Source organism: Mixophyes fleayi, chromosome 8 (assembly GCF_038048845.1).
Source record: "Mixophyes fleayi isolate aMixFle1 chromosome 8, aMixFle1.hap1, whole genome shotgun sequence".
NCBI lineage: Eukaryota > Metazoa > Chordata > Amphibia > Anura > Limnodynastidae > Mixophyes > Mixophyes fleayi.
Window position 1 is genome coordinate 2,729,795 of NC_134409.1, and position 27,857 is coordinate 2,757,651.

Consider the following 27,857-nt stretch of genomic DNA (forward strand, 5'->3'; position numbering starts at 1 on the left):
GATGAATCACAGAGCTGCACCCGCTGGTATGGGACAGTCATACCTGTAATATTTATTCTGTCATTGTAACCTCAGTCTTCTCCTAGCAACAGTAAGTGAAATCTAAACACGACCTGCTAGACATCTTACTCATAAGAACAAGACAATCATTCTAGGGGCAGCTGGAAGCTCAGTCATTTGGGGCTAGAGAAAGGAAATGTTAAAAAATTTTGGGAAATGTATAATATGATTTCCTGCGTTTTTTTTTACAGTACACAGAAAGGAGACGTTATGAACAAATCCTGACCATAGTACATAGTACAGCCTTCAATAGAAGCTACAAAGAGACCAGTCAGTATAAGGGTTCAGTTTTTAACCCACACCTGTAGTGGCGGTGATTTTAATTTTAAAATTATTAAAAATGATGCAAAGTCCATTGTGGCTGTGTACACAGGGCTCTTGAGTTGAGATCTTTCACCAGCATAGAGCGAAAGTGAAATAGGACTAATTGTCCTCTATGAAGAAGTACACACAGAAAGCTGGAAGCATTAACATATTATAGGATCCATTTCATATAAATACAGCAACCAATCAGATGTTAGCTTTCATTAGACTGATAAATTTTGACATCTGATTGGTTACCACCTTGACTACTGTAACCTCCTTCTCTGTGGCCTACCTGACTCTCACCTTGACCCTCTTAAGTCTATCCTCAATGCTGCTGCCCGCCTCATGTTTCTCTCCCGCCGCTCTGTCTCTGCAGTCTCCCTCCAACAGTCACTACATTGGCTCCCCATGGCCTACAGCAGTGGATCCCAAACTTTTTCAGTTCAAGGCACCCTTAGGGTCTCCATAATTTTTTCAAGGCACCCCTAAGCCAAAATAATTACCAAGTAGCGCTGCGGAATTAGTGGCGCTATATAAATAAATGGTGTTGATGATGATGAAGTAATCTCTTACCTTGCTTACCACTGGCCCTGGCACCCCAGGGAGCCTAGGCACAGTTTGGGAACCACTGCCCTACAGAATTACATTTTAACTCCTCACCCTCACCTTTAAAGCTCTTAATCAATCCTCCTCTCCCTACATCTCCAATCTCATCTCTACCTACACTCCTAGCCGCCCCCTCCGCTCTGCCTGTGACCGCCGCCTCACTGATCACCTCACTCCCGTCTCCAGGACGTAGCCCGGGCTGCTCCCCTGCTGTGGAACAATCTTCCACGTTTCATCAGGTTAGCACCTACTCTCAAAGGCTTCAAGCGTGCCCTTAAGACTCATTTCTTTATTCAACTCTATCAGTCCTCTTCCTAACTCCGCTCTCTCCTCCAGTTAGTACCACCCTATTTGTGTCTCCCCCTTTCCTTCAGGATGTAAGCTCTCAGGAGCAGGGCCCTCTTTCCTTGTGTGCTCCTTCTACTATTCCATCACCCCCTGTACCTCTTGGCTGCTTCCCTAGCCCTGTTATCTTAAGCTTCGGCCTACTTCTCCCTGATTTCTACCATCACTTTGTCCCAGATATAATTTGATTGGCATTACGTTGTGAATGTGTTTTTGTTTGTGTTTTTGCATTTTTTGTTCTTCATCTTTCTGTACCATGTTGTGTCATGGGTCGCTGTTTTCTGTATATTTCATGTACAGCGCTGCAGACCCTTTGTGGCGCCTTATAAATTAAAGATAATAATAATAATACTACAGCTAACAGTACAGCATGACTCCTAGTAGTCATGGGCATTGAAGCCACTCTAAATGTGCCATAATTCAACAAACTCATTCATAAGTGATATTATCAATCAGACAAAAGATTCACATTGTGTTCCGGAGTATAATACCGCCAGATAGGGATCTATTGAACTCTATAGGGCTGATACGGAGTTGGTCGCAAAATGGGAGTAAGTTACTCTTTAAAAAGTGCGTGCAAAAATAGCGTATTTCTGGCCCATCTGCAGGATCCGTACACATCTCGAGATGCATCCGGCTACACATTGGCGGTATATACGCCTGGTTTACGCCAAGGCATCAATATGTATTAGCTGCCACAGACACTTAGCGACATCTGTAATATCTGATCAAATATGATTGAGCAATTGTGTCTTTTGGCTCTATGTTTACTTTAACAAGTGTCACATATTGTTATAATTTGACAAATTATAAGAATTAATTTTGAGAGCGATTTACTCGCGTCGTGTTCGATCCTGAGCATTGCGGTTACCTGGAGTCATTATTTCAGCTTGTTACATTTCTCACAATACAGAAATATCCACAATATAAACTCAAAAGGTGAGTTATTAGAATATACCGTATCTAAAAACCTATACATGCAGATATATAGGGTTGCATATAGCTTTGTGCTCACATGCCAGATACTATTAATAAAACTAAATCATACTGTGTAAGCGGGAAGTCCTTAGGGTCAGCGTGGGCCTCGCCCGACCCGAGGGCCGTCAGCTGGACAAGGGGCATCAATATATGTAAAATAAGTCCTTCTATTTGCAATAGAAAGTTCAGCTCATTGTGACAGTGTTCGGTGACACAATATATAACCTTCAGTAGAGATAAGACACAATCACAACTTACTAGGAGTTTGCTTTGTATATAATTTAAACTTGAGTATTATAAGGTATAAATCAATGGACATTAAAAGTCACCCTGTGCAAGGCTGTAACTAAGGCTGTGCGAGAGGGGCGACCGGCCAGGGTGCAGTTTATGTATATTTTAGGTTAAGTTGAAGAGGGGGGGGGGGGCAGATAAGTTGAAGAGGGGGGGGGGCAATTTTCCTTCTCTCCCTGTTTGCTAAAATGTTAAGTTCCCGCTCTGCCTTGGTATCTAGTGACCTGAATAATTATAATTATTTGTGGCCTTGTGTTTTATAAGGTCCTGGGGCAGCTCGGTGCCTTCTAATACCCTTATATATTACAGAAGTATATGTCCCTGTCTGTGACAATATGATACAGTAATACAGGGAATAGGACCGGCTGCTGCAGACATGAAGCTGTCAGTGGAAATAAAAGTTTATACAGAGATATCAGACACCCAGAGTCCGGCTGTGTGACCCGCCCGGGTGTCCACGCAGCCATCACACCCGGAATTTCCTGACAGATGAGGTCACTGACTGGGGTTCTGTGAGAGACGGCCGGGGAGGGGGATGTAGGAGTAGAGCTGGGGTGTAGATCCGGCCGGGGTGGGGGCAGAGCAGCCTGTCTGGGGGGTATAGGGGGTGGGATGGGGGCAGAGCAGCCGGGGGCCTGGGGGGTGTTGCGGGAGCGGAGAGGACGGAGCTGCAGTAACTTTGTATCACACAGTCCGGGCAGCTCCCGCTATGGCCCGACCTCAGCCCGCAGCCTCCGCCCCGGTGCTGGGGGACAGCCCGGCTCTGGCCGCCGCTCTCCGGGGACTGATAAACAATGTGCAGTTCAGGTGAGCGGCCTGGGGGCAAATAACAGATCGGGTATGTGGCCTGGGGGCAGATAGCACAGTTCAGGTGAGGGGGGATGTGGCCTGGGGGCAGATAGCACAGTTCAGGTGAGGGTGGATGTGGCCTGGGGGCAGATAGCGCAGTTCAGGTGAGGGGGGAATGTGGGCTGGGGGCAGATAGCACAGTTCAGATGAGGGGGTATGTGGCCTGGGGGCAGATAGCGCAGTTCAGGTGAGGTGGGGATGTGGCCTGGGGGCAGATAGCGCAGTTCAGGTGAGGGGGTATGTGGCCTGGGGGCAGATAGCACAGTTCAGGTGAGGGGGGATGTGGCCTGGGGGCAGATATCCCATTTTAAATGGCAAAAAAGATGTAGAGGAAGATGTTCAGCTTTTAATTATCATAAATTGTCTCTGTTCTTTGTACACATATTACACGGGCAAGCGTATAGGTTCAGGTGTCTGTGTATGTGTGTGTGTGTGTGTGTGTGTATATATATATATATATATATATATATATATATATTGGAACATCACATCTATAGGTGTTTGTTGAACATTTAATTACATAACCATGGGCATTAATATGGAGTTGGTCCCTCCTTTGCTACTATAACAGCCCTCACTCTTCTGGGAAGGCTTTCCACTAGATTGTGGAACATGGCTGCAGAGAGGTCGGGCACTGATGTTGGGCGATAGTGAGGTCGAGTCCTGATTTTGGGGGATAAGGCCTGGCTCATAGGCTTTCCAGTTAATCCCACAGTTGTATGATGGGGTTGAAGTCAGGGCTCTTCTGCACCAAACTCAGGAAAACATTTGACTTTGTGCACGTTGGCTCATGCTGAAGCAGAAAAGCGCTTTCTCCAAACTGGTCCCACAAGGTTGGGAGCACACAATGCTCTAGAATGTCATTGGATGCTGTAGTATTAAGATTTCCCTTCAGTAGACCTTAGGCCCATGTAAACCATGATAACAGCCCCAGATCATTATTCCGCCTCTCCACCAAACTATACAGAGTTCTCCTAACATCCGCCAAACCCAGATTCGTCCATCAGACTGCCAGATGGTGAAGCGCGACTCCAGACAACACGTCTCTACCGCTCCACAGTCCAGTGGCCTTTTTTTGTGTGTGTCACCACTGGATGCCGGGTCGTTTGCACCTCTTCGCAGTGACAGTGGATGAACTGACCAAACACACTAATTAGAGGATGGTCCACATATTTTTGCCCATGTAGTGTATAATTATTGTAGATAAAGAATCGTCAAGGCGGCTCCCGTCTGCTAGAGCGGACGTTGTACCAAATTCTGAAACTCTTGTCCCCAGACTTACATCTCGATTTAAAATAAAAGTCTTGTTTATTAAAATAACACACATTTTAAAAACAAACAATCAGGGTTAACCAATACGGACGACTAAAGCCAATATACATAGTTTTGTTTTGTTTGTTTTTAATCTTTTTTGTTATTTGTAACGGCAGGAGTAAGACGTAGGTCACACACAACATATAGAGGTTGTATACAAAGTGATAACACAGGCTGCAAGAACAATACAAAGATGTACATTACCACAATAACAGGGGTTATTACATACAAATGAAATAACATTGTTATGCCAGAGGGGGAAGGATGCAGAGGACACAGCAAAATGCCCTTTATGTCCCATCCGGTCAGTGATGTGAGGAGTTAATTCTGTGTCATCGACTCCTCCACTTCCACCAAGTTATTTGTTCTATTTATCTTACAACAATGTTTGTGGTTGGAGCTCTGTGAAGTTCAGAGCCGGCTGCACATGAGAAGATTTGCATGACAGGTGGAAACGGTTCATGTCTGTGCTTTTCATCCACCCATGAAGGAGCTTTACGTCAGCAGCTCTCACTGCCCTGGGGCTGGAGGGGTTAAACAGCTGTTCCTATGAAGAGAGGGACAAATTACTCTTGTTACCCCGGCTAAGTGCAGACATGAGGTCACCTATCTCTTCCTCACGAGCTACCAACAGTTCATGTTTTCAGGATTTCTTTAATCATGCACAGTTGACTTAATCTATTTTCTGGGTCAGTAATCATCCCACCAGTTTCTACAGACAGAAAACCTGAAAACATGACCTGTTGGTAGCGCTTGAGAACTGGGGTTGAGCACGTCCGGCTTCAGGGTTTCTTAAAGCAGCAAAATATTTTTCCAAGCTGACGGTCTGTGTGCCGCACCATTGTTTTCCAGCAGCAGAGAACTCAGACACCTGTTTTATATGATGGTTTATCAGCCCTTAAGGGATTTTTCATGCAAATGTTTAAGTCACATATATCATTGCTGTCACCGCGACTTAGAGATCAAAAAGATCTACTCTGAATGATTTATCCAGCGGATGAGCCGTTAATCATCATCACTGTTTATTTATACAGCGCCACTAATTCCGCAGCGCTGTACAGAGAACTCACATCAGTCCCTGCCCCATTGGAGCTTACAGTCTAAATTCCATAACACCCACACAGACAGAGAGACTAGGGTCAATTTGTTAGCAGTCAATTAACCTACCAGTATGTTTTTTGGAGTGTGGGAGGAAACCGGAGCACCCGGAGGAAACCCACGCAAACGCGGGGAGAACGAGAGTCTTTCAGGATTTAGACTGTGTTACCCATAATGGTGGTTTAGATATTTAACTTGTATAGTAACTTGATGGGAAGATGAGGGACATTTATTGAAGTTTTACGCAAATGAAATCTGCTGTAATAATGTCACTCAGTTGGACACCATATTGTTTTTAAATGCAGAGTGCACAAAAATATCAATATCCTACAGCTACGTCAGCTTAACAGAATAGGGCCGTGGCTTATTGTGAACGTGCGCTATTACATTTGTTCTATGCTGCGACCATGCTAAGAGATGTCTTGTCCTCTCCGCATTGTATTGTTTCCCTTTTAGGTGATGTATTGAGTTTACATTAAGTTAGACATCACTTATGTACTTAAATATCTGTATAAAATAAACATTTTATCACATATTCCCCAAATCTTATTGTAGCAGTGCTAGCGAGTTATTATATATTTTTTTATTCCGCCTGTTCGGTATGGGGTCATTATATCATTTATAGTGAGTGAAAGTTTAAAAACCAAGTAAAGCCGCTGTTAGTCGTATATATATATATATATATATATATATATATATATATATATATATAAATATGTAAAATGATGAACAATATGCATAAACTTTTGTGTTTATAATTCCCCATAACTTTTTTACAGTTTGTTAGAACAGACGCTGACGATTAATCATTAATTAAATCGATCATCCAAGGTGGAGACCAACAGTCGTCCTGACCTTTTATCATCCATCAGTGTGAAAAGAGTGAAATTCTTCTATTGTTAAAATGCCGGTTTGACCACAAGAAGCTGTCAGGTGGATGGGGCTGAAACTCAGGACGTGGGCGTTAGATAAACACCAGAAAGTGACTGTGTGATATGACGCAGATCCTCTGTAATGTTTGCCACAGCTGCGGTGTGCTCTAAAAATAAGTTTGTTTCTTGGTAAATCTTGTGTATGTGTATATATATATATATATATATATACACACAGACATGTCTTGTATGTACTAGGAAGGGAAAAAGTTAATATTTATTGTTGTTGTTCAGTCATACACACATGACATGACCACCAGGCTCCTCCTTCCACAGTCACTGCTAGGAGCTCTGCTAAACCATCTGCAAAGGAAGGCTATGCCATAAGCAGGGCCGGATTAAGGGAATGGAGGCCCCTGGGCTAAGGGCGCCTCCATTCCTCCGTGAGGCCCCCATTGTGAGCCGCCCGCCGCCCCCGTCCCCCGTGAGGGCCCCCCCCCAAAGCGCTTACCTGTCAGTTCAGTCCTCCGTCCCCGGCGCGCTGTAAGCTCCTTACTGAGGAGATCTCGCGAGAGTTCACTCGCGAGATCTCAGTAAGCAGAGTACTGAGCGCCGGGGATGGAGGACTGGACTGACAGTGCTCAGCAGCATTGATCAGGCTGGGGGCGCCCCCGCCCCCGGACCGATCAATAATGCTGCTGCGGACTTTGAAGGGCCCCCTGGATGCCCGAGGCCCCTGGGCTATAGCCCAGTTAGACCTCAGGTTAATCCGGCCCTGGCCATAAGCAGTGTATGAAAAGAAAGAGGAATCATTTTTAAAAGTCATTGAGTAGATTTTAGGTAATTTGGAGCCAGGTAACAAATGCCACTTAAAAACAAATACTGCTAACTAACATTTGGTGGTCTTGTCTGGTCAATAGGTGCACATCTTGCCTGTCTCCTTACAGCAGAGGCGCTAAAACCCAGTCTTCAAGAGCTACCAACAGGTCATGTTTCCAGGATTCCTTTAATCATGCACAGGAGAATTATTTTTTTCTCGGTCAATAATTATCCCATCTCTTTGTACAGACAGAAATCTAGAATCCATGTCCTGTTGGTATTTCCTGAGGACTGGGTCTGAGCGCCGGTGCCTTACAGGATCCTCCTGGTCAGTAGATTTCACAAATCCATCTGGAGATCTTACATGTCCCCAATGCAAAATGTGGTCTTGGATGTCGTGGGTTCCGTACAAGGTGCAGCCAGAAAGTAGTCGTCAGGTTGAGTCTAAGCTGTATATTTACTAAACTGCGGGTTTGAAAAAGTGGAGATGTTGCCTATAGCAACCAATCAGATTCTAGCTGTCATTTTGTAGAATGTACTAAATGATAACTAGGGGCCTGATTCATTAAGGATCTTAACTTAAGATACTTCTTATTTCAGTCTCCTGGACAAAACCATGTTACAATGCAAGGGGTGCAAACTAGTTTTCTGTTTTGCACATAAGTTAAATACTGACTGTTTTTTCATGTAACACACAAATATCAACTTTACATTTCAGTGTACAAATAAGCTATCAAGTATTTGTGTGTTACATGAAAAAACAGTCAGAGAAAACTAGTTTGCACCCCTTGCAATGTAACATGGTTTTGTCCAGGAGACTGAAATAAGAAGTTTCTTAAGTTAAGATCCTTAATGAATCAGGCCCTAGAATCTGATTGGTTGCTATAGGCAACATCTCCACTTTTTCAAACTCGTTCCATTGTTGATCGTGATTTTTAGGAAGTTTAGAAAACCAAATCAACTGACGGGATGTGTTTTGGTAAAACATGATCATGGCAGCGTGCACACTAATGCAATATCTGTCCAAACCGTCGTGAATCGTGTGATCTGCGCGATATTCACATAGGTCTGTACCCAGCTTTACATAGGGATCGATGACCCTTATTACAATCTCAGTAGGGTTCTTTGTTCAACATCCTATGAAGTGAGTGCGACGTAATAGAGCACGCTCAGAAGTAAGACACATGTTTTCGGACACTTATATTCTCATCACTCATGTCTGAGAGTGACCGGTCTAACTCCCTCCACCATAGGGATCAGTCAGCAAAAATAAACTGCTTTATGTTTTGCTGTGTGAGCGGAACAGAGCTCTATTAAAACGCCTGTAACATTCTTTAGTCCCCGGTTACTGCTGACCTCAGTAAACAGGTTTTGCCCTTGATAAAGTCCTGTTAATGTTTAATGTGCTGATTTTACTGGCTCTGAAGCCGTAGTTTCTCTTTTAAGATATTGTGAATTACTGGCTCACAAGGCAGAGATCCCGCTGGTCAGTCTTATTGGATACTTGCAGGAGAACGTTGCTCTGAATGTATCTCCCCTTCTAGAGAGTGTTCTCAGGAGGGAGTTGGGGGTCATTTTTCTCTCCACTACTTCACGTCACTCAGCGTTTCTCTGCAGGTCCGGTCTCCGTAGTAAAAGTTTGCAGCCAATTGTGGGAGTAAGATCTACAGAGAGTGTCCAGAGGTGATGGGGCTTGTCTATGTCTCCATCAGCCTTGTTATACAGCCAAAACCAAACATGTCTCTCCCAAATAGTTTTTTTTTTTAATGGGGTTTCAGAGTAATATCTGCGGAATTGGTGGCGCTATATAAATAAATGGTGATGATGAGTAAAATTGTTTGGACAATATCATCATCACCATTTATTTATATAGCGCCACTAATTCCGCAGCGCTGTACAGAGAACTCATTCACATCAGTCCCTGTCCCATTGGAGCTTACAGTCTATATTCCCTAACACACACACACACAGACTAGGGTCAGTTTTGTTAGCTGCCAATTAACCTACCAGTATGTTTTTGGAGTGTGGGAGGAAATCCGCGCAAACACGGTAGACCATGCAAACTCCTCACACATAAGGCCATGGTCGGGAATTGAACTCATGGCCCCAGTGCTGTAAGGCAGAAGTGCTAACCACTAGGCCACTGCGCTGCCTAATATACCAGCCCTGTTTAGCTGTGCACAAATCTTTCTGATAAACTGCTTTTATAGTACAGCCCCACTGTATGAAATGATGAATGTAGGTTTTAGTTTTGGATTGTTTTTTTTCTTTATAAATTATTGAAATTTGTATTGATTATTTAAGTTATTTTATGAGGGTGATGCTTCTCTATCTTCCATCCCTGTGGGGTATTGTAGCTGATGGACAGCTCCATAGACTGTAGATTCATACAGTGAAGCCTGAGCAAGTGTCCATCATTAAATGGTTTTTGTCCTATGTCAACATAACGGCACGTTTTTATCCACTGTGCAGGAGAAGTGGGATGTGATTGGGGCTTATGGTTCTCGTACAGAGTTGACATTATTCTAGATCTGCATAAAACATTCAGGACATTTAATTAAACACTAGTGAGCTCTCTGATTGGCTAATTGTTGAAATAGACATTTGGTGGAAGTAAAATAAAAGCTATTGGATTATTCTCTTACAGCGATGTTTCGTTTGTGGTGGGGAAGGAACGGCGGCTGATCCACGCTCACCGGTGTATCCTGGCCTGCCGCTGCAAAGTATTCCACATCATGTTCAGTCACCAGCTAAAGACGGCACAGTCCCCCCATCAGCCACAAGTCCCCTTCGTCTTGGCGGATATGCAGCCCGATGTCTTCCTGGCAGTCATAGAATTTGTCTACACCAACACCGTGACACTCAACAGCCTGATCGTGAGTACGAAGCCCACGGCTTCCGCAGACAGAGGGCCGCAAGCAGCCTTCAAAAGTATATCCGTGCCCCTCGGCTTTCCGGGGAAACCTTCATAGCCGTTATGGTGAAATCTCTCAAACTTTTCCAAAGCTAGTTGTATATACAAGTTCTTGCCCTACTTTCACTAGTGTGCCAAAAATCTATAGACAGGGTAAAGCCTTTATAGAAAATAGGTGGTCAAATGTCTCTATTATACACAGCACCGAAATAACTTAGGGAGCGGACTGCAAAACTATTAGGGCATTACTCTTGCACGAAAACAGAAAAACAATCTATCTGGACCATTGGACTGTACCGTGTGCTCAGTTTTAGGCAAAAGGCCTGTATGATTAGAAGCTTAACATTTCTGCATCGCAGATATATATTATATAATATTTCACTATGGGTTGATTTTATTGAATATTTTTTAAAATCCCAGAACGTTTAATCAAATTCAATAGTTAAAGTTAACATGTACAGTAACGTTTCCGCTGTGAGATGCAACGCTCGGAGCGTCTCACAGTCAGAATGTCTCTTTCCCCTTTTATCTTTGCGTTAAAAGTTCATCAACTTTTAGTAATCATCTGAAGAACATTACACAGCGAATGTATCAATCGACATTACACAATGTGCTGTATTTGTACAAGGGAACCAAACACCATTGCTCCACTACAGAGGGGAACAAAATATTGCACAAAAGTCTCTAAAATAATAAACTTGCGAGGGGAAGGATACAGGGTCAAAGAGAGAACACTTCATACATGTTGTAATTCTGCAGATTGTTCAATATTTGTGATATTCTGTCCAAATATCTATTCTAAAATGAAGTTTTTTAAAAAGAAAAAAAAAATATTTTTTTACAAAAATTGTTATTGAATTAAAAAAAATGCTTTATTCTCAGAAAACATATTTTTTAATGACTTGTTCTCGCAGGCGCTGGAAGTTCTCACCTCGGCTGTGGAGTACGGGCTCGATGATCTGAGGAAGGTATGGATCATAGTGATATTTGATGTGTTTGTAATAGGGGGTGGTGGTGTTTCTAATAATATATTTCTGTGGTTCTCCTAATGTGATACTGTCAGATAAATTGAGCTGTGTCCTGAGAGGTGACGGAGGTTGACGAGTTGTAGGCTGGAGGTTGAGCATCTGTTACGAGGTCAGATACATTTTTCACATCACCCAAATCTGCCTGTGAAGGCTGGAGATAATTCTTCTAGGTCTGTGGTTGTATTGTGCACTTAGTCTCAGTGTCTGTTATTTGGATGTGAGATGGTTTCACCCCTGTGAGGAGCAGCTTGTGTGCGGAATCCCCAATACCTAGACAGACCTTGCAGGCAGCATCCTGGAATTCTTTAAATGCCACTGATTAGATTCCTGAATTCCTTTCAGTCACATTGTATTTATTAGAAACCTGATGCACTCCAGGAGTGTGGTTATCATCACCCAACCCCCAAAGACAATAATGGAATTTTTCAGCTTAAAAAGAATGTGTGTGGGGGATGGGGGGGGGGGGGGGGGGGGGTCCAACAACGTTATCTGGTGACCTTAAAAGAGAGGAATCACCTACTATTATCTCACTCAGGACAGGCGTCAGTGGGAACCTTGAGATCTCCATAAGAAGACCAGAGTCTTAGAGCCGACTTCAGCGTAATATCAGGCCTGAATCCGGGTGTGACACTCTGCAGTGTAATTACATTGGGGCTGCCATTCAGATGAGGGGGTGGATAAATAATTTTTAAATACAATTTTTTAAAAGCTGAATTATCATCATCGTCACTATTTATTTATATAGCGCCACTAATTCCGCAGCGCTGTACAGAGAACTCACTCACATCAGACCCTGCACCTTACAGTCTAAATTCCCTAACACAGACACACAGACAGAGAGAGAGAGAGAAAGAGAGACTAGGGGCAATTTTAATAGCAGCCAATTAGCCTACTAGTATGTTTTTGGAGTGTAGGAGGAAACCAGAGCACCTGGAGGAAACCCACGCAAACACAGGGAGAACATACAAACTCCACACAGATAAGACCATGGTCGGGAATCAAACTCATGACCCCAGTGCTGTGAGGCAGAAGTGCTAACCACTGAGCCACCGTGCTGCCCAACAATCCTTTAATTGTCTCACTAGTCAGGAACCCCAACTTTCCCCAATAATGACCCCCTGTGTCCTTCATGATATATTATACACTGGTCACCAGCTGCAATCTTTTCTTAGTTGCCAATTGTCCCTACTTTCCAGATTTTCTATTTTTGTCCACAGGAATATCCCTATTTTTCAGCAATTACTGGTTGTACAGTACAATTCCTCATATTCTATAATGACTGTTTCCCAGTCTCTGTCACCCCTGAGCTACTTGGGGAGGTTGAACCCGGATCAGTGCGGTTCTCCCTATCTTTGGAATCAGCTGATACAATGTATATACATGTTATGCGCTTCCCCTGTATCCCGTATGTAATGTTATGACTGTGGAGATAATTTCTGTACATTTTCCCTTGTAACTTTGTAACCTTCAATAAAGATTCTCTGGTGCAGCTTCTGAGATTAAAATAGAGTGGTAGATTTGCAGTTAATATTCTTATTTAGTGAAGATTGAAAAAGAAACATTTGGCAAAAAAAATAAATTCCCCCTTTATATAAAGACACAATCACTTGTAGCTTTGTATGAAACATGAAGTCATGAATGAGGATGGAAACCTCCGTGTGTGTAATCTCCTGGTTGTGGAATAACCTTATACTGTGTGTTCCTTGTCCCAGCCCTCAGGATCCTATTAATATTCGGACAGGAAATGACAGCAGTCTGGGATGTGATTCTGGGGCCAGACTGTACCCAGCTGCTGTAAGATTATGTTACGTCCTCTCCGAGAGCTACAGCGAATCTCCTGTAGTGTATCCTGGTATAAACTCTTTGTCTGTAGCACAGATTATATAATAGCTCTTTGCCCACTACCCTCTCCAAGGCCACAGTGGCAGGGGCGATCTTCACTTTTAAAATTTTAGAAGGACTGCTCAATCTGTCTGCTTCCTCAGTTGCATATTTTGCAGAGATGTGAACGTCTGGGTCTGAAGGGCATAGAAAGAAATATTTCCCATCATCGCCACTTTCGTTTAAATATTTACTTTTACTTCTGCTAAAAGCCTTCAAATGTCTGCAGAAATCTCAGGCAGGCGCGGGATCTAACACTCCGAGAGCGGCCGGGATAATGCAATGCCGACCAGGTTCGGAAGCTTTTCAGTGAACGCATCTATCATCCTGACACCAGCCCTCCACCTTTCCTCTCCTACAGGTTACCACCCGGTCTCTAATCTTCTTTTCTGGGACACTTGTTATATATCCACCTAATTTACCTATAATATGCCCACATCCTCCCTAAAACACTAAAACATCGCTCATCTGCCATCTCGTTACCGTAATTCCTGCACCGTAGACGTTTATACAAAGTGGCTTCATTCAAACTGTAATGTGGCTGCCACACTGATATCTCTCACTAACTGTTCTACTAATCCCGCTGCCCAACGCCAGGTACCGCGTGGATTACTTAATCCTTCCAGGAATAAATGTAAAATGTTGATGTGTTTCTTCCTTACTCTCCAAATATCTACCCATTATCCACTCTGATCTGCCCCTGGCCAATTCCTGTCATCCTCCCTTATTGTCACTTTTCGCTTCTACCTTCGGGACTTCCTGTGCTCCACCCGTATTCTGGAATGCACTCTGCCACTAAGCCCCTACCCGTTAAAGTTTAGGTTTCCCTGAAAATCCTATCATATTCTATATGTGTGCTACGGCTGGTTCCCTTAGCTCATTAGAAAATTTCACGCATTACCGCGCACGCCCTCTTCCGACAATCGGTTATTGCACCTCATCCTTCAATCACTGCGCATTATTTATGGCCGGTCATGGAAACAAGGTGACTGGTCCATACTGAACTGAGCACTAAGTACATACATGGCTGCTCCACTGTACAAAATGAACCTTTTCTTTTATAGTTTCCTGCAATTCCTTTAGATTGTAAGCTCTTGCGAGCAGGGCCCTCATGTTCTGTTTCACTGAACCTTGTTTTGTCATTGTGTATTTACAATTTACTCCATGATTATACAGAGCTGCATAATGTGTTAGTAGCTCATGGTGACGACTGATAATGAGAATTTTGACGCATGTGAGGCCCAGACTCTGGGCCCTTTCATGCTCCTAGTTCCTCTTTCACCACCTCCAGCTAATCAGCCGCTGCATCACCTCTTGCACAGTTTCTGCTTCTCTCTACGTCACGACTTGTGTATTAGACAATCGCTGCTTCCTATAATGCTGATTTTGCTTTTCTTACAGGCAGGTTGTGTACAATGATCTTATTCCTGTCCTGATATTTTGAAAATTAAAACCGTGACAAAATAAGAACTCCCCAAATCCAAACAGCCACATCCAGACTATATGTTACACCCTTTTGATAGGACACAGCCCTTTCTCGGTCTGTGAATCGGGACGTTCCCACCAAAATCGGGTATATTGGAAGGTATGTGATCATGTGAGATGGGATTGACACGTGTGTGCCATGTATGTATAAGCTGTGACTGTGTTTCTATGACCTACCTGCTCCCTGAGTACTGCTGGATTGTTTCCCTGGGATATAAGAGGTTTTGTCTGTCCGTGTGTATCGTGTAAATGTTAATATTTTAAGTTCAATACTTAGCGAAGTGCAAACTGCAAGTCAGGCGCGTTGTCCGCAGTAAGAATTGCGCAGTCTGCCGAAAGAACCTAAATACGGTGCACTCTGACAGCTGAGGTCCTATCCTTTCATGATAGTTGGACATAGCACTTTAAGGGATGTTGTAGTGAGATGATGCTTATTTGTGTTTTGTACAGATGTTTTTACCAAATAAACCAATGAGGAAGGAGAGTACTCCCATGTCCGAGAGTGAGACGTGTCTGAGTATTTGGTGGCTCTACTTCAAGGTTCCTCCAATAAATTGCACGATACTTATGACCTAGATGTTAATTTCTGTCTTCTGCCCCCTGAGCCTAGGAAGCGGGATGGCAACTCGCACATATGCAGGGTAATGAGTTTGTACGGGTTTATGCTGCTCTGTTACCGATACATCCATATGTTTTAGGTGATGCTGACACCTCCATTTGTTAAGCATTCTGGCCTCTCAAGTGTTAAGTTGGTTACAGTAGTTCCCCATTTCCTGTAGCTCTCCCAGTAACTGTAACAAACTCACCCAATTATGTCCTGCCGGCTACGCCATATGTCACAGGCCAGGAAACTTGCTGCAGGTCACACGGGGGTCTTATGCATGGTCAATGTCTGAGAGAGATGGGAGATTACAGGGTGGGTGGACCCCTTCCTCCACGTATAGGCTTCCATCCTATGATCTGACGGGAGGGCGCCTCTCTGTCATGCGGGGGGGATCATTTTCATCTGTGAAATTGGGGGGAATGATTTCCTCTGTGAGGGTTGGGAGAGATTTCACTTCTGTGATTTACGGTATCACATGAAGAATCATGTGATACCATGTGCACGGGGTTTCTGTGTTTTCCTGTGTACATGTGGGTTCCCCCCGGGGGCTCTGAGTACCAGTGTGGGATTAGTGTGTGATAGGAAAATACGATTACAGGCTCCACTGCAACAGGAACAGATGTGAATTAATACATTTTCTGTACAGCGGAGCAGAATACGTAGGTGCTATATTAATAAAGACTGATAATATGGGGGAACCCTGAGTTTGTGTCATTCGGGGTTCTTCCCGGAGAGAAGAATAATCCCTTTTCTTTTTGTATGTTAGAGGGGGAGTGGAAGCTGCCCTGTAATTTGGGAGAGGGGCTTTTCCACTGTGTGATTTTGGAGGGAAGCACTTTACCACTGTGGGCCATAGGGGGAGGGGGCTGAACATTCCCTTGTGATTTTTATTTGGGAGGGGGGGCAGAATTGTCCCTTTCTTGTGTGATATATCTCTGGGATGCTACAAATGTATCACTGTGGTTTCTGGTTTCTTTGTTTGTTACAGAAAACGTTACCGTTCGTACTCTGGCGTCGGCTGATGCAGTATGGGGGGGGGGGGGGTCTCACCTTTCTCTCTACTGGACTCCTTTCTTACAGTCTGATAATACTTTTTCAGCTTTTCCCTTTTATTTTCCAATTCCAAGGGATGAATTAAATAATGAGAGATCAAGGAAAGTAAATGAATATATGATATAATTTATGTGCGTTCAAAAAAGCAAACAAACGCAATTTACATTCGTTTTGCGGGTAGTAATGAATTGGGCCCTAAGTAGCTAATTCGAGCCAGATAATTGCAGCTAGAAAACGGAAACAAGAGAAATAAATTATTATCACACTCGGAGGGAATCGGTTTGATAAGTTTCTCCCATTTCTGCAGTATTAAATATTCCTGGAGACTGTGTCTCGTTGCACTAAACATTAATGTTCCATCATGCAGGTTCGTGCATTAAAATCACAGGACAGACCTGGGTCAGTAATCAGACATTTTCCGGGATTGGCTGCGGATGACGGAGAACTTGCAGTAAGGGACATTATATATAAAACCAGACAGATCGTGGTACAGGAACTGCTCCGTGTGTTTAGGGAAAATCTTCCTGCTCATATTGCATCAATTTATATTTTAGCTTTAAGCCGGCAGCACATTGTGGATCTCCTGTGTGTCATATATATATATATATCATATATCATATATCACGTGGGATCACATTTTCAGATGTTCCCTCTCTATATGAAAGGGATTCCTCTCTCCTCGCATTCACCGACTGACACCTGGGATATCTCCAGCCCAGGGTAACGGACGCTTTGTAGATCCTGCAGGGCGGAGGAGACAGACCTCGTTAAGTTGTCACACCCGCAACCCAGTGACCACAATGTCTGCAGCAGATGAAACGAGGATATTAGAGTGTCAGCGACAGATGAAAGTGCAGAGGTGCAGCGCACGCCTGTAAATGCCCCACGCCTATCTGTGGTCATGACACCGGGCTGGCAGATGTGTCACACGCCGGCGTAGTCTATAATTGTGTCGGGATAGGTGGAGACACTGAGTCTTTCATCCTGGGACGGTGAATGATCCAGTCCAGTCTCCCAGGAAAACAAGTCAACTTTCTGCTGCAATTACAATTGATCCCTTTGCCTGTGTCTACGCCACAGACGGACCTTTTAGGCCACAGTTGTTGGCGAACTACAAGTCACAGTATGCCTTGAAAGTTGTTTGACGTTGACCTGTGAGGATCATGTGACTGTTGCTGAGAAAATCGCCACGTACTTGTTGCGGCTCAGTTTGTATGGAAAATCTGCCCTCAGGGGGCCTGATTCATTAATGAAAGTAAAGCAAAAAAATTAGTAACTTTGAACCTTGACAAAACCATGCTGCATTGAAGGGGAGGTAAATTTAAAATGTGATGGCAGATTTATAGTTGGGGTAGGACATGTCCTAGATCAACTTTAAATGTCAGTGTACAGATAAAGCTGACAAGTATCTGTGCGCTACATGAAAAAGCCAGTATTTATCTTATGTGCAAAATAATAAACTAATTTGCACCCTTTGCATTGTAACATGGTTTTGTCCAGGTGAAAACTTACTCATTTTTTTGCCTTACTTTCATTAATGCTGAGTCATTAAAGAAAGTAAGGCAAAAAAATTAGTAAGTTTTCTCCTAGCCTAGGTCTATATAAATGATGAGATTTACACTTGTGACTCTTCATGAATGACCGCACTCTGTACAACGCTGCGTAATATGTTGGCGCTATATAAAGATTTATAATCCTAAAATGAGCTGCCGTTTTCTCCAGGCATACAAGCTGGACGTCATTGCTTTTAGCAGAAAGCGATTATTCTGGCTTGTTTCCTCTGCGCACGCTGCTTTCATCGCTATTTGCCCCTTCTCCTGTGTCAGCGGGGAACGTTTTATATCTTTCTCTGTTATGACCTGTTCTTCAGACTCTCTAATCCCAGAAACCTCCGCGGTCTCCGCTTCACAGGGAACAGCTCATTAATCTCCGCAGCACAGTTAGGAATGTACAAATTCCGCCCATTACCTTTTTTCTTTCCTTGCTTTAAAGTAGATCAGGTCCTGTCACACTCCATGAATCACTGCCGTCTGTGATTTATAAACCTCAGAGGAAAATAAAGGATTTGTTCAGGACATAGAGGTGTCACCTGAGACCTTATATCTTATGTATTTCTCTGCGTGTCGTCCTTAAAGGGAAACACTGACAGGGAAACAATTGCCACGTTGAAGTGATACATTATAAAAACAAAATGTTTTTTTACTGCCAATTCTATTGTTTTTCATGAATGTCTGGCCACTGGGGGGCACTGTTCCACTGAAATCCATAGGTGATAAATCATTTTACAGTATGGCAGCTCCCACTCATTTCAATAGACAAAATAATGCAGAGAAGTCAGGTTTTCTTGCAGAATAATATAGATCTTGTAAATTCATGTGATACAAATACAAATGTCTTTTATGTCTTCATAGCGGTGCCATATCTTACCCTAAAGGATACAGGTTAGATAAATCAGTACTTCTAAGTAGGGTAGGTCTGTTAGTTTGGATTTGACTTTCTCTGGTGGAGAGGAAGTGCCAAGGACTGACTGATAACATGTGTCCTGGGACCTGCTGAGGGCCTGGGGGACAGAATCATTGCTGCCTGGGAACTATTTGAAGTTGTGTTGATGAGAAACAGAGAATTTCAGAAAACATGAACACAGAGAAGCAAATGTAGCGTTTCCTGTTCTGTCTGTTGCCAGATTCGTCTAATGACAAAAGTGTGTTTTAGAGCCGCACTCTTCACTGGCCAAATCTTTTTAGTTATGTTAATAATAGTCCGTGTGTCAGGCTGAATCGTATAAGTGTCCGGCGGATGTTAAAGTGTGATCACTATTGGACTCGGAACTTGAGGGGTCCCAGCTCCACTGATGATGTCATTGGATATTTCTTTGGCTCTAAGACTCATTCCCAGCTCCGGATGTGTTCCAGGAGGTCAGGCCGGGAGCAGGGAGGCTTTGAAGTAAATATATATATGTAGAAAGAGGGGAAGTCTCTGTCCCTTGAGATCATCCCTCCGTTTCCTCTCAGCTGCTTGTCATTAGACCAGGTCCATTGTCCCATCATCAGAGTATAACTTCCTAACTGGAAGAGATCGAGGAGCAATCGTTCTAGAGTGCCCGATGCCTTGGGCCAAACCTTCCCATGTGAAAATAAGTATTACGCCCACTCTGGTCTAAAATACAGAGCAAGGACTTGTTTTCAGGAATATGGTTGATAAAAAGCAATACGAGTTTAGTAAATCACCAGTGACTGAGGCGCTTTGTTACTGATGAATTCAAACATCATTATCACTATTTATTTATATAGCGCCACTGATTCCACAGCGCTGTACAGAGAACTCACATCAGTCCCTGCCCCATTGGAGCTTACACTCTAAATTCCCTAACATACATATACACAGAGAGAGAGAGAGAGAGAGAGAGACTTGGGTCAATTTTTGATAGCAGCCTATTAACCTACCAGTATGTTTTTGGAGTGTGGGAGGAAACCGGAGCACCCGGAGGAAACCCACGCAAACACGGGGAGAACATGCAAACTCCTCACAGATAAGGCCATGGTCGGGAATTAAACTCATGACCCCCAGTGCTGTGAGGTAGAAGTGCTAACCACTGAGTCACCGTGCTGGCCCAATAATATTGAGCCATCTAAATTTTCACCTTAGTCCGCTCCTGTGTGAGTGACCAGATTTCTCCAATCTAGTTGTTCAGGGACTAGATTGCAATACGCAACCCGTTAACCTGCCCTGTGCTCTGGCTGTCATAGCATGCTGGGATTTGTAGTTCCACAACAAGTTGCCTAAACCGGATTTTTCTAGATGGATATATGTTCTATGTTAACTACAGGCTGCATTCTGATGAATATTATAAGCTTGCAAGCAGGGCCCTCTTACCTCTCTGTCTGTCTGTCTTAACGGGATTGTTATCAGTTGTACAACGCTATGGCATTTGCTGGCGCTACATAAATAAAGGATGATGGTGATGGATATGGAAACTCGCAGACACATAGGCTTCCTAGCTCATTCACCCGTTTATATAGATAACAATAATTTGTAAGTAAACCCTAGATGGAGCGTTCTTCTCCTCTATATTAGAACGCTCCTCACGTGTGCTGATGATAGCGGCGTGAACCCTGTGACTGGGAAACAATAGCTGCTATTATTCTCAGGAGACAGCATTATTCACTGACCTTTATGCAGTTGTTACGTTTTATTACAGGATAATAAATTCAGACTCTGAGTCTTTTACAGGCAGCAGCAGAACTAAATGAGGGTTAAAGTGATTATAACGAAGCTGCCAGTGACTAATCGCTGTTTAGGCGACAGTGTCCATGGGGTAGGCCGGACTGTGGGCAGGGGGGTATCTGCCCTCTGGTCCGGTCCCATAGTGGGCTCCGTTGGGCCGGGTAACTGGAACACCTGGATTTTTTTTTCATTGAACATAGGCTGCTGAGTGGAATCTTGCCAGCCGTCCCCTGACTGTGGTGGGTTCCGCAGTCTGCTGCGGCGCTGATGACGTGTAATAGACAGGACAGCTGTGACACCTCATGATGTCTGACCAGAAGGCGTTGGTGACTCCGGTAACCACCGCTGTCAGCCCAGAGGTGACTCATGTTCCTCCTGACTGTGCACAACTCTTACTTCTGCCAGGAGCACCGTGGGGAACTCCGGCCGCTGAGTCCTGTGTGCAGCACAAACCACATCACTTTCTCTCCAATAACAGCCCCCCCCCCCCTCGTCTCTAATTCCTGGAGAGTGACTGCTAGTGACCCTCCTAACTGCCTCTGGTGTACGTACTGGTGGTGCTGGTGGTATATAGATAGTTTTATATGTAATAGATCTAATCATTGCTTTTAAACAGTGAAGAATAGGAACTCACGAGGAGCGATTTTCATCATCATCATCATCACCATCTATTTATATAGCGTCACTGATTCCGCAGCGCTGTACAGAGAACTCATTCACATCAGTCCCTGCCCCATTGGAGCTTACAGTCTAAATTCCCTAACACACAGACACACACACACAGAGACTAGGGAAAATTTTGATAGCAGCTAATTAACCTACCAGTATGTTTTTGGATTTTCATGTTTCCCATTAGCCCCTCACCACCTGCATGTCCTCAGTGCTGGTGGTTTGAGTGAAAATAACTTGATTTTCAACTTGCTGAGAAAAGAAAGTTGTCAAAAACATAATGGTTGGTTAATTGGTTGCTTACAAAATGAACACTAGTCTGTGTATATTAGGGAATTTAGACTGTGAGCTACAACGGGGCAGAGACTGATCTCGCATATTCTCTGTTCAGCGATGCGTAAAAATCCAGCCTTTTTTTAGCAGGTTGTTTATGGCCCCTCCATGTGCGCAGAGTCATCGGCTATGATGCAAGGGCCATTTGTTCTGTGTTCATAGATGACCGTTCTCTGTGCGGCCAAACCCAGAGATTGTTCTTTTAGTTTGTATAGAGCAGTCAGGGATGTCCTGTTTATGGCTGTGCCTACTACAGTCACTAAAGCCAAGGACCATGGGTACCAGGTGGACAGCTCTGCAGCAGCAATGACATACAACAGAGAGCTGACATGCAGGTTTTCCCTGGATAGATTTATTAACCATTATGAGAATGCAGCCTATCCAGTCACTAGGAACCAGTGACATCACTGAGAATGCAGCCTATCCAGTCACTAGGAACCAGTGACATCACTGAGAGTGCAGCCTATCCAGTCACTAGGAACCAGTGACATCACTGAGAGTGCAGCCTATCCAGTCACTAGGAACCAGTGACATCACTGAGAGTGCAGCCTATCCAGTCACTAGGAACCAGTGACATCACTCAGAGTGCAGCCTATCCAGTCACTAGGAACCAGTGACATCACTGAGAGTGCAGCCTATCCAGTCACTAGGAACCAGTGACATCACTGAGAGTGCAGCCTATCCAGTCACTAGGAACCAGTGACATCACTGAGAGTGCAGCCTATCCAGTCACTAGGAACCAGTGACATCACTGAGAATGCAGCCTATCCAGTCACTAGGAACCAGTGACATCACTGAGAGTGCAGCCTATCCAGTCACTAGGAACCAGTGACATCACTGAGAGTGCAGCCTATCCAGTCACTAGGAACCAGTGACATCACTGAGAGTGCAGCCTATCCAGTCACTAGGAACCAGTGACATCACGGAGAGTGCAGCCTATCCAGTCACTAGGAACCAGTGACATCACTGAGAGTGCAGCCTATCCAGTCACTAGGAACCAGTGACATCACTAAGAGTGCAGCCTATCCAGTCACTAGGAACCAGTGACATCACTGAGAGTGCAGCCTATCCAGTCACTAGGAACCAGTGACATCACTTAGAGATTTATCGCGCTCAGCACCAGTTACTTTGTACTTTGTGTACTTCGTCAAAGAGGACAATTAGCCCTAATTAATATCAGGGTGGTGCAAGTGCCTGGATCAGACTAACCTTTATCACAGCATTGTGTCCCCCCTCCCTAATGGTGTACCCGGCCGATCCTGCCCAGCGCAGCCTGGGCCAGCAGCTACATTTCTATACACACCTGTATCTGAAGAAGCTGACGCCTGGTAAAGTGTGAGCTCTGTGCCCAGAGTACTGTGTGTGGTATTTCATACTGCTTTTACTCCTGTGAGGAGGTTATAATACAAAATATATTGAGAACAGGGCACCCAGTGCGTCAGAGGTCACTGAGAAGTTTTATAGTCGTATAAAAGCCGACTTCACTTGTTTAACCAGCGCTGCAAGTTTTACAATCTTACTGTAACCCTGTTAAGTTACCGCATTCAGGCTGATTAACTTACTATTCCCACTAATTAGCAGCAGCTTCTGGTGGGAAAGACTTGGGGAGTTTTTACACAGAGTGGGAACTTTCCTCGGGTAGACTTGGCGTCCTGTGTAACTACAAGTCCCAACATGCCACAGGCTGGCAGGACATGCTTGGCACTAGTAATTCCACAGCGGCTGGAGATGGGTGTTAGATGTTGCTTATTAAACCCCCTGTTATCTGTGCTTGGACCACTCCTCACTTACACCTTGTTCCTATTGCAGATCTGCGTGAATTTCATCAGCAAGACGCTGACTCTGAACATGGCGTGTGAAGCGTTACAGGTAAACAGAGGGCACAGTCCCCTCATCCGCTGGTTCCAAAATGTGTCAATTACCTGTGAGATTTAATGCTAAAGAGTAAAGAGGGGCATTTTCAGTAATGGAGGCCCATGAATTTTATATAGAGCCGACATTTCTTAATGAAAGAAACTGTAAAAATGAGGATTTATTTTTCTAGCCAATGGAGCTTACAGGGTTCTATAATCCTGTAGCTGCAGATGGAGCAGTTTCCAGATATACAGATAGTACGATCTGGTGCAGTGGAAGGATAAGCACCAGGTTACACTCTGCTGCGCCTCTCCCATCACCCTACAACGTGACCCTGAATTATTCACATGACATAACTGGGGCGTTTATGCTAAATTAAGTACGTCCGCCATGTGCTCTCTGACACTCACTGAGGCTGTTTATAATACTCACACACTGGGGTATCCATCAGCAGAAACAGATTTTGATTTGTGCACTTTAGTTTTCTGGAGTAGTCAAAAAATAAACAATATTTAAAAGGGTGGATAAAAAACGGCTGCTTTTTCTAACTATGTTTTTATTAGGGTAAGATTTTGGTAAGGTTACTTATGTTGTCATATTTCTGCTTTCTGTGACGTACTTGCTGTGTTGTTTTCAGGCCGCCGTCACTTACGGACAGACCGACTTGAAGCAGCGATGTCTGGCGTTTATTGAGCACCACACTCCGGTAAGTAACCGCGAGACGTCCGTCCGTCCTCCGTGTTGTCCACATTCCCTGTGTATCGATACTACAGATTGTGTTTGGGTTGTTTTGTCTGACGTTTACTCCTCTATGGAGCAGATTTAATTGACCGCGTTTCTCTTGAGAGTAACGAAGCCTGCGCACTATTACTGTTACTATGGTAACAGTGTGCATCGGGCAGCAGGGTGGCTCAGTGGTCAGCACTTCTGCCTCACAGCACTGGGGTCATGAGTTCAATTCCCGACCATGTCCTTATCTGTGAGGAGTTTGTATGTTCTCCCCGTATTTGCGTGGGTTTCCTCTGGGTGCTCCGGTTTCCTCCTATACTCCAAAAACATACTGGTAGGTTAATTGGCTGCTATCAAATTGACCCTAGTCTCTGTCTGTCTGTCTCTCTCTGTCTGTGTGTATGTTAGGGAATTTAGACTGTAAGCTCCAATGGGGCAGAGACTGATGAGTGAGTTCTCAGCGCTGCGGATTTAGTGGCGCTATATAAATAAATGGTGATGATGATGATGATTACCGTCAGTACGGTAATTTCAACACTAATTTTTGCTTGCAGCTCCAGAAATTTGGGTTAAAATGACCATATAAATGGTAATAGTGCGCAGTACTAAGAAGCCAATAATTGCCTGAAGGTGGAAAACACCAGAAGTAGGTAACCTGAGTTTCTTGGTCACACTACAAGTCCTAGACTGGCAAGACATGCTAAGACTTGTAGTTCTACAATAGCTGGAAAGCCACAGGATGGAAATGCCCGCTTGAAAACAAAATGTAAAGCCGTATTCTGGTTAGCAAGCAAAAGTACTTGAGCAGTTAATTTCGATAGTTACGCGGTCAATAAGTCTCTAGTTATGGATGATATTTGTTCCTGTCTGTCCTGTGTTTGTTTGTGTGGTGTTATGAGTCTGTGGTCTGTTTATCTCTTTTGTGTGTGTGGCCTTAGTGTAGATTACATTTTCAGTGTGTCTGTGATAAGTGAAATATTTATTTAAAGTCACAAATCGAGCCCCCCAGCTGGGACCCTGAGGGCTGATCTACATGACGGATCAGAGAAACAGAGGTCGGGGGTCTTTAGATCCCCTCGCTACACTTTAGGCTGTGCAGCGACGAACTGCTCCCGTTGGACGAGCTGCTCCCGTTGTCGTCTCTCTTTGTCCCGTGTTCAATGCTTTTGTCTCTGGGTAGGACACGGGCAGCTGACATCTGCCGTCAGATTGTGGTTAATGTAATGTAACACTTACACACCAGTCTATGATGTACAGGATGAAGCTGAGGGGAGAGAAAGACTTATTGTGGCTTTGTTAGTTTTGTCCTCTCTCATTAAGGTAAGTCCAAAAAAATGAGTAAGTTTCTGCTGGACAAAACCATGTTACAATACAAGGGGTGCAAATGAGTTTATTATCTTGCACATAAGTTAAATACTGGCTGCTTTTTCATGTATCACACAAATACTTCATAGGTTATTTGTACGCTGAAATGTAAAGTTGATCTAGGACATGACCTACCCCAACTATACATTTGCCATCTCATTTTATATTTACCTCCCTCTCCAATGTAACGTGGTTTTACTAAGGTGCAAAGTTACTCATTTCTTTTGCTTTACTTTCCTTAATGACTCGGGCCCATAATCTTTTACAGGAACGGCTGCTGCATCTTCCGACACAGAGATATATAACATAACATTTTATCCTATGTGCACTGGCTCCTTGTATGTACAGTAACAACATAACTAACCCTCTGGCCCCTCTGACACATGTATGAGAGCAGAGACATGTCCGTGTTCTGGTACATACTGTGTGTTCAGCCCTCTGACGGGGTTAATACAAACAGGATGCAGCGAGTGAGCAATGGGACTGAGTGTCCAGCGTTTGTCTTTCCTCATCCTCACAGGAAATCATTAAGACACAAAGTTTCCGGGAACTGTCAGACCTGGGAGTCGCGAGCATCCTGCAGAGCGACCGGCTAAATATTGACGAGGTTCCTCTTATCCAGGCCGTACGGGAATGGGCCCACGTCAGTTCAGTGAGTGTCCTCGGCTGGTACCGTCACAGCCCGCAATATATATCTGTGCCACCGGCGATATAACTACCCCATCTGTCTTTACTATTAACTGGCCCAATACGTTACCTCTCATCACCGATGAAGTACCTCTAAGGCAATAAGCACAAGTGTAGTTTATAAGTTCAATTTATTTTAGGGTTGTAGAATAATTAATCCGATTAAATGTATATTATTAATATCATTGAAAGTCATCAAGTTCAAGTTTTGATTCCAAGAACAATCTCATTTGAATATAATTTATATTGTTTTGTAACTAAATCAGGTTTTTCATTCAAGTTAATTCATTTACTCTCCCAATGCTGAGGTGGAGTCTGTCCTCTCTCTCCTCTGTTTTATCTCTCTCCCGTATTCCTTCAATCCACCGCTTCACTCTCTCCTCTCTATCCCTATATTTATCCCCATTTTCTACTCTGTGAGCGCTTACCAGAAATTACTATTTTGTTTCTGGTCCCCTCCCTGCTCTGTGCGAAACATTTTCTGCTGTTAATATCTCCTAATCATCTTATTGTAATAATATACACTATAACATAATAATATAATAGCTGTGTGTCCATTCATCCACCTTACAGAAATGCTGATTGGACAAACCACAAAAACATATTACTAAACTAATGATACAATGTATCTTTCTTTACTTCCTGTTTTCTGTTTTCAACCTTAACCCCATTTCACTTAACCGCCGTAGAGGTGATGTTGTTGAGTTACGCAAACAAATTAGTGGTAAATGCAATGTTCTGCGTAGTACGATAAGTGACGTTCACAATCCATACACAACATTTGTATCGTACTTCTCACCTTCCTCAAGATAACTCTGCTGTGAGATGTCGCTGACAAATGTGTTCTGTTTCTTTTTACTGACTAACGTGTACCATGTACCCATGTCATGCACACATCATATACATGTATGTAGTCAGTGGACCGCAGTATTTTTACCCTGTTCCTTCCCGCAGGCGGTTCTTGATGTGTCAGTGTCTGTAGTCGCGCAGGATGTAGTGCGGGAACTGCGCCTCAGTCTCCTGTCCCCGGATGAACTTACGACTCTTGAGAGGGAGAACGCCAAGGATGGGCTGATCCCGGTAAGATAGCGAGTCCGCAGGTACATCAATGACGTTTAGTGACTCCCAGCCTGTTCCTAATGCTCAGTTTCCTGTCTTATCCATTTATTAGGAGATCCAGATAGCTCAGACGTGGAAATTCCACGCCCTGAAGAAGGTCAGCGACTCCCAGACTCATCTGTTCCATCGCAGGAAGGGGACGCTGGCGAGAGACCATCACAGTTACCTGGACTCTCCAGCTAAGTGAGTGTCAGCTCTGGTGGCCAACTGAGGAGGAAAGTGTCTGCTCTGGTGTATAAGGTGTTGTGATGGGAGCCTGACCATGGAAACTGCATGGAGAAAGTTTGCTACATTATAAATTAATCCACAAGTTTATATTATCGGATTATATTTTTACTTTTTTATGACTAAATAAATGTTTTCTTGTCCTTGTC

The 27,857-nt window shown here is 43.9% G+C and overlaps 1 protein-coding gene and 1 long non-coding RNA gene across 3 annotated transcripts; one reads left to right on the top strand and one right to left on the bottom strand.

Moving 5' to 3' along the window:
• The first annotated feature begins 3,229 nt into the window (after positions 1-3,229).
• On the top strand, positions 3,230-27,857 carry BTBD19 (BTB domain containing 19). Of its 2 annotated transcripts, XM_075181616.1 has the most exons (8): positions 3,230-3,393; positions 10,186-10,414; positions 11,367-11,420; positions 23,539-23,598; positions 24,221-24,289; positions 26,198-26,329; positions 27,319-27,444; positions 27,536-27,857. In XM_075181616.1, the coding sequence occupies exons 1-8, from the start codon at positions 3,296-3,298 to the stop codon at positions 27,668-27,670; spliced, it is 903 nt and encodes a 300-aa protein (XP_075037717.1). In that variant the 5' UTR covers positions 3,230-3,295; the 3' UTR covers positions 27,671-27,857. The 2 variants fall into 2 exon arrangements, with proteins under 2 accessions (XP_075037717.1, XP_075037718.1); XM_075181617.1 differs by lacking the exon at positions 26,198-26,329.
• LOC142098818 (uncharacterized) lies at positions 4,820-15,767 on the bottom strand. Its single transcript, XR_012678438.1, has 2 exons — positions 15,653-15,767; positions 4,820-5,296 (listed from the first exon to the last, which is right to left on the bottom strand). It is a non-coding gene; the product is annotated as an uncharacterized LOC142098818 (long non-coding RNA).

What these genes read in the sequence shown, in the direction of transcription:
- BTBD19 (XM_075181616.1), top strand. Translation starts at nt 3,296, where the DNA reads ATGGCCCGACCTCAGCCCGCAGCCTCCGCCCCGGTGCTGGGGGACAGC. An exon ending in TGACACTCAACAGCCTGATC is followed by an intron (nt 10,415 to 11,366) that starts GTGAGTACGAAG and finishes TTGTTCTCGCAG; the next exon opens with GCGCTGGAAGTTCTCACCTC. An exon ending in CCAAGGATGGGCTGATCCCG is followed by an intron (nt 27,445 to 27,535) that starts GTAAGATAGCGA and finishes TCCATTTATTAG; the next exon opens with GAGATCCAGATAGCTCAGAC.